Source organism: Tympanuchus pallidicinctus, unplaced genomic scaffold, assembly GCF_026119805.1.
Source record: "Tympanuchus pallidicinctus isolate F22 unplaced genomic scaffold, pur_lepc_1.0 scaffold25, whole genome shotgun sequence".
Classification (NCBI taxonomy): Eukaryota; Metazoa; Chordata; class Aves; order Galliformes; family Phasianidae; genus Tympanuchus; species Tympanuchus pallidicinctus.
This window is the reverse complement of record NW_026294742.1, coordinates 3606652-3621397: the sequence shown is the minus strand read 5'-3', so window position 1 is coordinate 3621397 and position 14746 is coordinate 3606652. Positions and strand designations below refer to the sequence as shown.

At 45.0% G+C, this 14746-nt stretch overlaps 1 protein-coding gene across 4 annotated transcripts in view; it reads left to right on the top strand.

The window, feature by feature from the left end:
• SPPL3 (signal peptide peptidase like 3) overlaps positions 1 to 14746 on the top strand; it is a 51460-nt gene that overhangs the window by 20223 nt on the left and 16491 nt on the right. For all 4 annotated transcript variants that reach the window (XM_052689991.1, XM_052689990.1, XM_052689989.1 and 1 more), the window contains exon 2: positions 9593 to 9670. In XM_052689991.1, coding sequence (XP_052545951.1) covers positions 9593 to 9670 — 78 coding nt within the window. The remainder of the gene's footprint in view (positions 1 to 9592; positions 9671 to 14746) is intronic.

Sequence of the window (14746 nt, the reverse complement as noted above, 5' to 3'; positions counted from 1 at the left end):
AAACATTCTGGAGCAGGTTCAGTGGGGTTTTTCTGCAGGAAGCACGAAACTGGAAGAGCTGTCATCTCTTGTACTGCTGCTGGTGTTCCGGGGCCAGGGAGATGCTCATCTGAAAATTAACCTGGATTTGATGGGGGGTGGGGGAGAATTGTTCAACTGGTATAAGGAAGGAGAATGAATTCCCCTACTGCTGATGACTGTGTTTTGGGTCGTTCTAATCCTGCAGTTCCACTTTTGGTGTTTCTTTTTGCCTGCTTGTTCCTTCCTAGGCTGAACACAGTGCTTATCTCCTCTCACCATCTCTGTAGCTCAGTTCTGCACCCATTGCAGTCACCTCTGCTGCCTTCCCCTTCTGCTGTCCCCGTTCCTCCCTGCTGTTTGCTTCCATACAACACCATTAAAAAAGAGAAATAATGACGAGAGAACACCTCAGGAGAAATGTGGCTACACAAGAGTCTCTCCAAAAGACTAATATTAGCAGATTGAGTCGTATGGGGAAGTAGTAATTTTCCTAAGTGAAAACTTAATTGACTTATGTGCTAAATCATATGCAGTTTCTACAAGCTAATTGCCTTAGAGTCTGTGTGCATGCAGTTGGTGCCATACTAAGGTTTAAGCCCTCGTTCTGGTCTCCAGCTTTCCACTGCCCTGAGTCTCTGGGTGTGCAGTGCAGGTGCTGTGTGTCACGGCTGTGCTGTGTCACTGCTCCTGCAGCCTCAGGATGCTCTGCCTGCAGTAAATGTGTGTAGCTCTCTGATTCACTCGCTTCTGTTTCACTGCTGCGCTGAGTAAAGTAGTCATTCATTCTCTTTAAGAATTCAGAGCCTGTGTGCTTGTGGGTGTGAGAATTTTAGCTTGAGTTCATTGGGAGTTGGTGGCCAGCATTGGAGCATGAGCAGAGCCTCCCCTGTTAGCCCAATTTGCCCCCTCCATCACCTCCCTGCTGGCTGAGCCTGCAGTGGCAGCAGTGTGTGCTGAGGTGGATCCATGCACTGGCCTCAGCTGGGAGCCCCTGCAGGGTTAAGGGCTCTCTTTGACACTGCAGTAATGTAAACTTTAAGGATATTTGATGCTGGATTCTTTTTTTGGCCTGTTTAAAGGATTTTACTCATTGTAAAGATTTGTCTTACATTTCCTTTTTAAAATATACATAGAAATGTAGAATTACACTTTATGTGGGCAGCAGTGCATTATCTGTGCACGAAGCAGGGAGGCTGAAACACCGCCATTACTGCGTTACAGAAAACCTGGTGTGAGGTTTTAATTAAAGCTTTTCCTTCTTGCTGCCTGGAAGGTTTTATTTTATGTTTTAAGCTCCTTGCTTTTCCCTTGTGCTGGAAGCTAGCAGAAGTGTTACTTTCAGACAATGCTTCCGCTGCACTCAGTGAATTAAACATATCTTGAGTGTTTGGGACCCATTGCTGGGTCTCCACAGCACTTTGTTCTTGGGTTATCAGGAAAGCTGATGATACTCTGCCCTCTGATCGTCCAGGAGTGTCTGGACAAGGAGCAGGTTCTTCCTCAGCTCCTGATGCCTGCCTGTATGCATCCCTGTGCCTGCCGAGGGATCCACGCTCTGCCACGCGCTGTGTTTCATTGCTTGCAGTGGGTTTGTTCCTGGATGGAAAGGAGGAAGCATCCTTGTGAAGTAGATGGTTGTAGTTGTTGGTAAGGAGCTTTTGAGTGAAAGAAGCTTACGTAGATTGAACTGTAAATGTGGGAGCCTGTATTGAAGACTTTGAGGAAGTTTTTAAGTTCTGGCTATAGAATAAAATGAAATCTGGCACTGTGCTGTCTTATGGCTGATGCAGAACTGTGCTGCCAAGTGGTTGGGGACCTCTATAACCCAAAACCAGCTGTCAGCATTCCAGAAAACTTTCTGTACTGGGGAGAACTATTCCATTCCCATCTCCAAGCAGCCCTTCCTAAAGCACAGGGGGTGGTTCCAGAGGAGCTGCCTTGCACCACGCGTGGGCAGTTTGCACAATGCTACTCTGTTGGCTTAAATTACAGTAACCACACCCTTGATCTGCCTTTTTTTTTTCCCCCCGATGTAAAAGGAACTATTTTTGGAAAATTTATACAGCTGAAAGTGGTAGTTTAGATAGAAGAGCTGTTTCAGCAAAGCTTTGGGGTAGGCTAAATATCAGGCTGACCTTTGTGGAGTTCACTGAGCTGGTGGAAGCCAAATATCTGCATGAAGAACTGCACTTGTGGCTGTGACAAGAGGGGACTGTGCCTAGCGGGCCTCAATCTGACCTCTTCCCCTCCTTCTAGTCCTAACCTTCATTATCTGCGGGGAATGGAAACAGTTCCAGATGAGGAGTGTCTTCCTGTGTGGGTTGTGCAACTCCAGTTTGTTCTTGCGGCTGAGCCATGACCACCTTGCTTTGTCACACTGATGCATGTTTTCTTATTTGTATGTTTCCTTCTTGATCCAATATTTGCTGTTCTTATTCTTCCCTCAAAAGCACAGTATTCCTATTTTGGTTGGTCGGTGTATGATACTGGAACGACTCTTGAATCTGCCCTCTGTGGCACACCAACGTACTCTAGGAATCGACAGACCATGGAGATAGGCACAGGTGACACAAGTGCTCTACTCATATGGAGTTCAACAGATGCAGTTTTACCTTATTCTCGTGAAAACCTACTGGTACTTCAGCCTTGGTGCAAATGCAGTGTGGATACTTGTGGTGCCTCCCCATTCTCTTGCTTTTGTTGATGGTTGGGCTTTCCTGGCAGCCTTGCTGCAGGGCAGTGCTGAGCTGCTGCGGGGAGGGAACCTGGCAGCTGGGGTTGTGTGTACACCTGTGTGCCATTCAAAGGGCTTGTGTGCACAGACACCTTCAGCATCCTTTCCAGGAATAAAACAGATGCTATTGCACTCTGCATCTCTCAAGTTGACTAGTAAAAACAAATCTGGGAGGACTACAATGACAAAGTGTTACGAAGCATGCCCTGCTTGTCATGATGTCTTGTTGTTTTTCTTTTTCCTTTGCGAAAGAAGGGAAAGTTCCCAGGCCTTATTTGTTTTCCATCCTACAGCAAAACCAACAAACAAACAAACAAAAAGCAAATCAAGCAACCAACCAGCCCTCCTCAATAAAACAATGAACCTCAGAACAGTACATTTATGTTTGTAGGGAAGAGATGAAAATCGGGTATTCAAGTTCCCATTTGGTCTATAAATATGGAGTATGAAATAAGAAACCCTGCATTTTCTGTGAGAGCAGCCTCTTTTTGGATGTTTATTTTGACTACATAATCCTCAAACAAATACATTATTTGAAGATGTCAAGCACATTTTTTGAAGATGTCATTTTTCTCCATTGACCACAGGGGGTGGATTTTTCTCCCAAGTATCCTGTTTGGCATGGCTTCATTGGAGCAGCCAGGAGGTTGGGAGCTGACATGATGGTGTGCCTTGGGAGCAGGGACTCTGTGCTGTGTGGAAGCAGTGCTCCTCTGAAGGTGTTGTGTGGTGATTAGAGGTCATGCTGCAGGGCAGAGAGCGCTCCGAGCTGAAGGCAAAATCTGGAGGATGTCCAGTTACTGGAGTTCTTAAACACTGTGAAGCATGTAATTCTTTGTTCTGTTGGCAAACAGTCTGGTGAACCAGAAAGGCAGCTCAGATAATGTTTTTAGCAGCAAATTTGTTTTTGCAGGATTCCCTCCTGGTGTCTTTCTGAACACGCACTGTTGGAGCGGGCTCAGCAGTGCTTCAGTTGGGCACTGGGCATTCATTGGGGGGGGGAGAGCTTTGGGAAAGCAGCTTTGTAGAGGACAGAAGAGAGAATTATTTTGTTTCAGTTGCATGTGCAAAGTGTATGTTATTAATCTAGTAATGTGCAGATGATGTTCTGAGATCTGCATCTGATAAACAGCAGGTTTATGCTCCATCTAACCTTGGAATGCCTGCCTGAGACCTTGCCAAGCCTGTATAGGAAAATATGGTTTTAATGGGATGGCTCAGATTACTATTTTTTCACTTCAGACTTGCCTTTTTTTCAGATAGGATTCAATACATTACTCAGGCTTAGCAGGCTCTTACCTGCACGTGGCAGGGAGCTGAAATTAGTTCAGAAAGCACTCTATTCCTTTAACATAAATGAAGCTGTAGCAATTTGCTTGTTTTTCCTATGAATCATACTGAAGAAAGGCATAGTGTTGAGATATGTTTACAACTGCATGTGCCATGACTTCACACTTAAAATTATACTTTTAACTGTTACACTCAAATTTAACTTTGGTTTGGCATCAAGCCTAATGGAGGCTCTTAAATATATCTATGTCTTGCACATGTAAGGCAGTTGAAAGGGGCTTTTTAGATATACCCTCGACCTGGAATCCAGTAAAGGAAAAAAGTAGTATTGGTTTTACCTTGGAGTGAGTCCACCTCCAACCCAGATGAATATTGGCACATAAACTGTAAATGATCTTAGTGGTGCTCCTCCTCAACATGCCCTAAGGGTGCTCGGGTGTTGGGTTTGCTGCCTGTAAGAATGATGCTCCGATGCCAGCTCCCACACGCCTTACACTGCATCACCAATGAATTACTCTTACCAATGACCTGTCCTGATAACTGTAGTCACCCAACCTTCCTTTAAGGAATAAATTAGTTAGTGTAATGTTTGACAGATGTCAAGAAACAAGTGGATTAAAACAAACCAACCTTGTGAGCAGCAGAGGGAAGAGCTGTGTTGGTTCCTACGTGTGGCTGATGGCTCCAGAACCTGCAGAGGAGGTGCCCTGGGAAACGTTTTCCTCTCCCTTGCCTTGGACATACAACTCATATTTCTTGACTTCCTTTTCACTTTTTCTCTATTAGAATGTTCCAGTAGCAATCACTGACACAATAAGCACATAAAATAGCTTTTGAAATATATTAAACCTTGAGGGGAGGAGGGAAGTGGGAGCTGCTTCCATCCCTGATTTTGTCGTGTGACACCAGATTGCCAGCTATTTTTTATCTGGTTCCCTTTGGAAAAATTGACTGCTGAGGTAGGACAGCCAAACCAAATGCTTGCATTCAGCGAGTTCTGGAAACAATTGATGAGTAATTGGATGAGAAAGGGGATGGTTCATGGTGGCCCTTTCGGTGCTGGTAGGCACCTACAAAGAGTTTCTTTTGGAAGAGAAAAGAAGTTGGAAGAGTAGGATGTGTGTTTTGATGGATGGGGATTATTGCTGGTTATCTAGTGAGGGGACAGTGGGCATTTGGTAGCGAAAGTGGTATTTTAACTGTAGATGAAAAGTACCATATTGAATGAATCAGTAGTTGTGGCTTTGAATGTGAAGATACATGAAGTTCTATGGGGCTGTTCTTCACGGGTCCTGAAGCTGAGATGTGTGTGTACCAGGAGTTGGAAGGACTTTGCATGGGAGGAAAAGTATGGGTGAGTCAGGCCTTGTGCTTTCATTGATGAGTGCTTCATACAACAGGTGAGGTCAGTCATGGCTGGTTGAGTGTCCTTCCCCAAAGTAAGGTTGAAGTGTACCTTCATGAATTAAATGATCTCCTGACATTCTTATCGTTGCCTGTTTCTGTGATGGATATCTGCAAGTTGTGGTTTGGTCCGTTTAGAGAAGAATACTTTGTTTAGTATTTTAATGCATCCGTGCTCTTGCATATCTCATACATTCACCTTCCTTTTGTACTTTAATTTCCCCTAATTCTTAAAGCATTTGGACATTGCAGTCACTGATTAAAAAAAAAAAAAAAAAAAAGATTGAAAAATGGTGAAATGAGTCTGTCTGTGCAAACTTGAGTGATGATAGTTTATCCAGTGTGCTTTTCAAGTGGTTGTGCTGTATGTGTTGCTCTGCTCTATTTGCTGCTCTGTTCTTTGCGTTCTGGTCTATGTACAGTTTGTGCAGAAGTTTATCTTGCTGCTGTCACATCACTTCTGTACGAGGATGATTCATGGCCGAGGCCCTCAGCACGCATTGCTATGGAGACTTCAGGGCACGGGCAGCAGAATGGCAGGGGCTGGAAGGGACCTCAGGAGATCATCAAATCCAACCCCCCTGCTAAAGCAGGTATCCTACAGCAGGTCACACAGGTAGGCATCCAGGTGGGTCTCCATACTTCCATAGGAGGAAACTCCACACCCCTCTGGGCAGCCTGTTCCTGTGCTCTGTCACCCTGACCGTATAGGATTTGCAGCATAATTTTTCTCAATCATTTGTCCCACACATGGAGCTCAGCAGGATGGCATTTCTACTTGTCAGGGGGACTGAATTTCTTTCATTCTACATGTATAGGAAGACATTTTTATTTCAGTTACGCAGAGCTTTCCCAATCTCTGAAAAGCTTGGGGGTGCTTGAGCCAATGCTCCTCTTTGATTTTTATGCTCAGAAGTGTGCCAGATTGGGAATGTGGAGCGTTTGAGAAAGCAGATATGTTTGGTCCCTGGTTCTGCTGTCTTTTTCTGGTTCAAAACGAGTTTGGGATGCTCAGTGCTCAACACGAAGGGACCTCTGCTGGTTTGGGAGCACCGTTGGGACTCTTGGGAAATCACCTATCTTTTGGCAATAGAGAAGAGCTGAAACATTAAAAAAGAACAATGTTGGCATTGACTGGGTGGAAATAACAAAAAACAGCAAAACAAAATAAGAAGTTACTCATCTCTTCCCAGAAGAAGGGCGAGCACTGCCTGGAACGGCAGCTGTGGCTGATGGAGGAGCCGTGCAGCGGGGCTGGGTGTCCCACGGAGCGCCCCGTGCCAGGCAGGAGGGCTGGCTGTGGGATTGTTGTAGGGACAATGCTGGCACTGTGTGGCCGTGGGGCTGACACACAGAGCATGCTATAGAACAGTGATCGCAGTGTCTGTGTCCTGGCATGTCTCAGCAGGCTCTGTGTCGTGAGCCCTTGCCCATGAAGCTGGCAGGAACAGATGCTGGATAGCAGCAAAAAGGACCTCAGCCTTGTAGAGGTGCAGGCTCAGCATGGGGCTTTGGGCCAGGTGTGGGGAGCTCTGGATCTGCTGGTGGCCAATGTAAGGAGCTGATGGAGAGAAGTCAGCATGCTGGGTTCTGCACAGTGCTTGGGTCTAACAGTGCTGGTTAGTAGTTGCATCGCTGACTCACCGAGAATCTGTCTGATAGTCTGATCTGAATGACTTGCTTCTAAACCAGCTTCCCCACAGGGAGGTTGAGTTGCAGGTGAGGAAGTATGAGAAAAAATTGTACTCAGCTGGGAAAACCAGCAGTGTTGCTGTGTTTTGAGTAGTGCTCTGCATTTATAATAGAGCTTAGAAATGGGTTGGTAGTTGTTCACATATCACACGCGGCACACAGTTCAGCTGCACTAAAATAAGGCCTTCAGGAGACAGCAAATGGCCTTTAGCGTGGTCTTACCCCGTGTTAGCATTCTCAGAATGAGAATGAATGGGTTGTTAAGTAGGAAGAATTGCTTCTAAAATCAGGATTTAAGTAAAATAACAACTGCTGCATACAGGCTTGTCGTGGGCACTTTCTGTGCCCGAGCTTCCACTGCTTGTTCTGAGAATAAATAGTTAATGTTGTGGAAGTACTGAAAGGAGGAGAATGGTTCTGTTGTTTCTCTTCTGTACGTGCAGTGGAAGTGCACAAAGCTGCTGGGAGTGCCCTGCGTGTGGGTATTTGTTTGGGTTCGGGCTGAAGAGCGCAGCCCAGTCCTGCTGCCATGGCTGGCGGTGGCCCGGTGCCAGCCCGCGTGCTTGGCGCGTTGTATGGAGCCCAGCTTGTGCATATGGAATCTGTCGGGTGGGTGCCCTGCAGAGAATGCATTTAGATTGCAGTTAAAAATACCGGTGGTTCACAGATTGCTGTCTGGCCCTTCGCAGCGTGTTCAGAACCATGAAGCAGTCTTACTCCTCAGACGTCGATGCAGTTTTGTCACCTGCTTCTTCTCTTTTGTGCATGAGAAGGTGTTTATCTGTTTCTTCCTTGTATGGAAGCAGCACGCAGCTGTTCTGGTCCCTGTTGTAGCCTGTCGGTAGCATTATGCTATATTAGATCATTGTTTAGAATGGGCTCACATATATTTGGTTTCTTCAGTGTTACAAAATGGCCTTCAGGTTTTAATACAGCTCAGTGGATTATGTGCAGGGCCGATCCATCTGCTGTACCAGTCTTTGTAGCACTTACAGCCCTGTTTAGAGTAACGGTGATGAAAAGATGGACTTCCAGGGCTGTCAGCGAATGGTGACTTATGCAGAAAGCATTGTTCATCAGAAGGGTTTGCCAATTTGTGAATATATCATTCTATAAACATCAGTTAATAAAATTTACCGCATAACTGTGGACATGTTTAAGTCAAGGTGAAATTCCATTCCTTCATTTTGCTTTTCTTACAACTTCGGAGTTCCGGAGAACTCTTTTAATAGATGAATTCCACTGCTTACTCTCAAATCCAAACAGGACATGAGTTTCCTTCTCCCTCAGCCCAAAGCCTGGCCAGGCAATGCTTCTCCCTGAGATGAAAGCTGGTAACAGGGCGTACAACCACAGTGTGCTCATCCTTACACTGTTTCATCTGCCTGCTTACTCATAATCGTTAACTAAAACGAATATGCTATGAACTGTCCTGTGCATCACCTGAAGACCATTTATATTTACTGATCACGGGGGCTTTATTGGGAATACACACTTCTTGTAAAGCATGACATGGATCTGTCCCCCTGCTTGGCTGTGAGCTGGGAGCACGAGGAGCAGCTTCTGTCTGCTGTCTGGATCCAAAGCAGGCAAACTGGGAGCTGCAAAGCACAGTGCAGTATCACAGAACCACAGAATGGCCTGGGTTGAAAAGGACCACAATGATCACCTCGTTTCAACCCCCTGCTGTGTGCAGGTCGCCAACCAGCAGCCCAGGCTGCCCAGAGCCACATCCAGCCTGGCCTTGAATGCCTGCAGGGATGGGGCATCCACAGCCTCCTCGGGCAACCTGTGCCAGTGCCTCACCACCCTCTGGGTGAATGTCCGTATGTCAAAAAGTATTGGAGAATAGCAACACTTCTGTGCTTTACCAAGACAGAGGTGCGTTGTGTCAGGAAATCCATCCAAACAAAGGTGGTTTTTAAGCCTCCTGCTGAAATTGCTGTAAAAACCCCTGTGTGTGGTGTGCAGGATGTAACAGCGCAGTAATTGTGTAATTTAACAAGTGCATATTGCAGCTTTTGTTGTGTGTTTGAGTTGTTGGACTGATTTTTGTTTCTTTTCCCTGGGCTGTGTGAGACCTCCAGTGCCACATCACAGCTGCAGTGTGATCAGCTAAGGCAGAGAAAACCAGCTGGGTGTTACTTACATGCAAGGTTGCATTGGTTGCAACTGAAGTGATTCTCATGGGTTTGAGGGATGCAGATCTTGCTATGCTTACCACTGTGGTTTTGAGTTGTTCTTTGATTGCTGTACAAACTTTGCGTGCTGCAGTCTCAAAGTTAAATTACAAGCTTTGGATTTTGTATTGCTAGATGATGTGAGAGCAGTAGGAATAGCTGCCATGAAGGTTTGTTACCCCATTCCCTATTTGTATGATGATAAAAACGAGCAAATGGCACAGAAGTGGATCCTATGATGACACACCTGTCTTCTCTTTTCCAATTCCAGGGCGTATTCCCTCGTGGACTCCAGTCAAGTTTCTACTTTCCTGATTTCCATTCTCCTCATAGTCTATGGTAGTTTCAGGTAAGATTGTTCATTAAGGCTTTATAGAATTCTTCTTTTTAAAATAAAATGTAACAACAAGGAAGTGGGTATCATTTATGTCTTTTATCTATCTGTATGTGTGTCAGACTGATGGCTAATGTAAATGCAACATTTCTTTGTTCTGAAAAGGAAATGGAGAAGGAAGAAAAGGGAACCAGCTGAGGTGTCTGAGAAACGTAACTGTATGACAGCTTACAAGCATGTATAAGATAACTCTGAATTTAGTCCTTAAAGACAGTTCTGTAGAATTGTATTGCAGAGGGTATGAAGGGATTGCTGGGAGATATGATGTATTACTATCAAAAGTGCTGTTTTAAATGCAACATTTCAGTGTTGATTCACTGTGTTCCTGCTCTGTAAAGCAGAGATCCCTGAGTCCCAGCACTGTTGTCATGGCTGTAAGGTGAAAGAGGGAAGTGGGGAACACGACCAGGGCTGTATTCTAGCAAGGTGCTTGAGAATGCCTGTCTGTAATGTTTGAATCTTCAGAATTTGCCCCATTCAGGAGACTTGAGTAGAGAAAATTTTGTTCTCCCTCTGAACTCATATCGTGAAGCTTTGCTTTCCAGCGTAATGGCACCCAAGGAATGAGTTTCATACTGGCATACATTCACAGCATACTTTGAACAGTATCACCTGCTCTGTAGTGTCCTATTGCTATTATACATGCTTTTTAACTATTTTGCCTTGTGTTTTACATTCTAAGTTGCTCAGTTTACAAGGCTGTACACTCCAGAGGAATCTAACTTAGTGGATGAGTGGTGATGAATGCAAATCAAATGAGAAAATGCCTGTTCTAGTCCCTTCCTTTTGCATGTTTTCTGAGCACTCCAGCTTATTGCAGACCAATAGTCTGATGCTGCGAAAATTTCCTACATTTAGCTACTTTAGTAGATATATGAGCTGAAACCCAGATGGAACTGTGGTAAGACTTAAAAGAAAGTAGCCCTCCTCAGATAACCTCATAGAAAGTGGGCATGGTTTCTGATTTTCAGTCTGAAAAGAAGCAAATAGAGCTATTGTGGTATTGCTGGCAACTGCCTTAGACAGAAGTGCAGTAATAGGATCAGAAGGAATTGGGTGGGTGAGTCATTAGGATAAAATCCACTTGTGTGGTGGATCTAATCTAATGCAAGAGGTTTCAGGGGAACAAAGGAGTCCTGGTCTGCTGTCCTGATTGGTGCTGGTAGCAGAGACAAAGCAAAATCTAACAAGTAAAACCAAACCAAGATATTGAGACAAATGTCCAATGGATCCTGAGTAAAGCCTGCTTCTGCAACGGAGTACAGCTTACAGTGCAGAGCTCCTGCTTCTCGTACTGTGAATAGAAGAGCATTCCCTTCCTTCATTTGTGCTGGGTCAGGAATTGTAATTTCAAGCCCTTCTGAACATCTCCCATACATGCTCTGACCCTCCCTCAGCCCTTGTGCTTGGTGTGCTTTGTTGCCAGCTGTCAGAAGGGCAACTATCATTCTTCAAACAGTTACAAGCTATAAAATGCAGCATGCAAGGGCATATGTTAGTTACAGCTTTTCAGAGAGACGAGATTAGCTGCAGGTGGGTTGTTCTCTGTGTTTATTGCCATACAGTTCTTGCAGAGGCACTTCTCTGGTTTACCTGTTGGGTCACTTTGCAGGCAGGTAACAGTGAGATCTTCTATCCTATCACCTGCTCAACAGTGATTATGGTAAAGCCTGATTTAACCATCATCTGTCTCTTCTAGTATCTCCTTTTAAACTGTTACACGGATGCTTCTCAATCAGAACGAGGACTACTTTTGTGTTGTGAATATTTGCAGAGGTATCTGCTCAGGTTTTAAATAGTTTTGGTGTTTTGGTTTTTAATGCTTCAACATTTGAAGTATATGAGCTGGTTTGCTCCCCGCTTCAGAAGCAGTGACTGTGGGCCCTCACAAATCACTGCTGTCTTCGTTGGCTAATTCAGAACTAAAGTGCAAGCTGTACCTCTGTATGTAGGTGAGGACTGAACTTCCCATCCCAAAGAGTCTCTGGTTTTCCCATATTAAGCATGCCACGTTTTAGAGCCCTGAAGACTATAGAACATATGGTATGGAAGAGTAATGCGTATTGGTTTTGTTTTCCTGTGCTTTCCCTGCTCTGTCTTGCTTATTTAGGTTGCGAGCATGTTGAGATAACGTCCTTCTCTTTTCTTGTCCTTCACGGTGCTAACAGCCGTGATGGGTCCACGTTCCTGATGTTCATTAGTTGACAGCATTCTGTGCGTTTCGGCTGCGTGTGAAATGTATAAGTAGGTGTAAGAACCTTAGATTTCTCTCTATGGCAGTGGTTCAAAATATTCAAATAAAACGTCTGACTAATTCTGGTAATAGTGAGTGGGGTAATAAAAATAGCTGGCTGCTAAGAGAAGGGAGTGCTTGGAGTTCATAAGCACCTGCTGCTGCAGAGCTGACAGGATGGAGCTGGGGGCTGGCCAGGCCTTTCTGCTGGAGGCCACCAGGAGTGTCCCCATGTGTTCTCACGCAGGTGGATGTGTGAGCAGCTGCTGCAGGTGGCAGCTCCAGGCAGAGCTGTGGCACCTCGCTTGCACGGCTCTATGGCATGCTTAGGAGCTAGTGCTCCATCTAGGCAGCGCCTTATGCAGTTATTGCCCCTCTTTTCTCCTCCATATCTTGCGTGAGAACTTGTCTTTTAATCTCACAGGCACATTTTAAAAGGTGTTGTGACAGTGTTGGGGCACAGCAAGTGTTTTGCCTCTCTCTTCTTTGAGATCTGAATGAATTCAGCAATCTCAGCTCAGTGTTTGGTTCTGATTGTCACCGTTTCATGTAGAACAGCTGAAGTTTGGCAGTTTGTCAGCAACCTCCAGTTCTCACAATCACAGGGCTGTTCATACGGAGCAAGGCAAGGAGGAACTTGCTGGTTTATCACTCATTAGATGCACACTCCGTTTCATATTTCCTCCTTTGCTTCGTAAGAACATTTTCCTGCGGGGTTTCCCTGAAGCCTTGCTGCAATAGAAGTGACCCATAGTTGAAGTTGAACTTGTATGATAGTAATATGCCAGCAGCTCGCTCAGTGCTGTGGCCTCAGCATCACCCTGCCAAGCACTGCCCCATGGGAGGGGAGCTTTGAAGCCTGCTGGAAATGAGAGGCACTGTGAGGACCCACAGAACGAGCAGCTGTGGTTCATTGCCTGGCAGGAGCTCTGTGTGAATGCTGCTCATGGAAACAAAGCAAAAACCTTGAATGAAAAAAGCAAATGTTTCTCACTCTACTGTTTCTTTAAAGCCCAGTAAATTCTGGAATATCTTGTTTTTAACTTTCTCAGAGGATTTTTTAGTGACCGTTCCTTAGTTTTTTTATTAGTGATCATTTGTAGCAGAGGGAAGGGCTGAACTTCAAACTTGGTGCAGATGGCTTGGAAACAAACTGCTTTCTGAGGGAAAAGGGAAGTAATTTCCTAGTTTGTGCTTCATTTTGAGGTGAGGGTATTTGCAGGCAATAATGTCATAATTGCTGGCTGTACTGTAATTGAAAGAGAGCGGGCTGAAGTTGTTCGTGAGCAGTACACACAATAACATCTTTCCAGTTTTCTTTGCTGATGGCCCCATAGATGGGGAGGAGCTCCCTGGTGCCACTGATGGGGTGCTGCTGTGAAGCTGTTGCTGAGAGAAAAGTGAAATGCTGCTCTGAGAAAGCAGCACCTTGTTTGGCTGAACCTTGGATCCATTCCACACGGCTGTCCGCTGCCTTTTGGGCTTTTAGAGCTTGAGAGACGAATGTGAGGCTTAGTGTGAATTAATGGGCAGAAAGGAGGTGTGAAGGTGGATGCTTCTCAATCAGAATGAGGCCTACTTTTGTGTTGTGAATATTTGCAGAGGTAACTGCTCAGGTTTTAAATGGCTGTGGTGTTTTGTTTTGTTTTTTAGTGCTTCAGCACTTAAAGTACATGAGGTGCACCACCAAACCCCGTGCTCTCAGTGGTGTCCCACTGCTGCTGCAGCTCAGCAGCCTGGGGCTGGGCTGCTGCCCTGGGAGCTGTGCTGTGCAGTGGTGCAGTGCAGAGCTCAGGAGGAACAAGCTAAGAGGGTTCATCTGTTAGGATTTATGTTCCCTATTGCCTCTTGCATTTGCGGTAACTTTTTAGCTGATGCTCCAAGTTCTGTGTGTCTCAGGCTTAAGTTTCCTCATACTTTGTGTAAGTCCACATTTTGCTTTCACTTCACGATAGAATCAGTTGTGTAACAGAAGCAGAACCAGAATGAGTTGCTTTCTGTAATGCACCATCCTGCAGCCCCATACTGATTGCAGGTTGTAGGATTGCAGCACAGAATTGCTTACCCATGCATTGCATAACCTATGCACTAACACAAAGTAGCTTTGATACCCATAGGATGGAACAGAAGATTGTGATGTTTGGTTTTGTGTTTTTTTTTTACCAGTCTGACAAATTAATGGCATGCTTACTTTGCACAGTACAATTGCTTGCAGCTCAGCTTGGGAAAGAACAGAAGGATCTTAATGCTTGTTGACCAGAAGGCTTAAGGGAGGAGCTGTGCAGTGGTTCTGGTGGGTCCCTACAGCTTATTTGAATAAATAAATCTACAGCAGTGTCCTGGATAACTTTGCATGCATGTTAGGAGAAGGAGAAACTATTGTGGTAAATTGGATGGCCAGGGTTTTTGTATGAAACAACATAGAAGTTAATGATAGGAAATGACTGCTGCCCAAAACGGCTCCTAGATGGAATTCCCTCCTTTCAGAAAGTTAAGCCAAAATTTGTTGGAATGTAATCTAGAAACTGCACAGAAGTGAAGGACTGTGGTGAAAGTGATAGAATAGTGTGTTGTTTGGGATTTTGGTTTGGCGTACAGATAAAAATGAGAAGATGAATCAACTGGAGCTCAGTCTGCAGGCAGGGGAATGTCAGCTGCTGAGGAATCAATGTGTAGCGTTTCGGGAGAGCTTCCTCTCCTCATTTGTGCTGTCTCAGGTGCATACATGGTTACTTTCTAGGCTTTGCTGAAGCTGTTTCAGTTAATTAAGGGCTTCCTTATTCAGCAGAGAATTACAT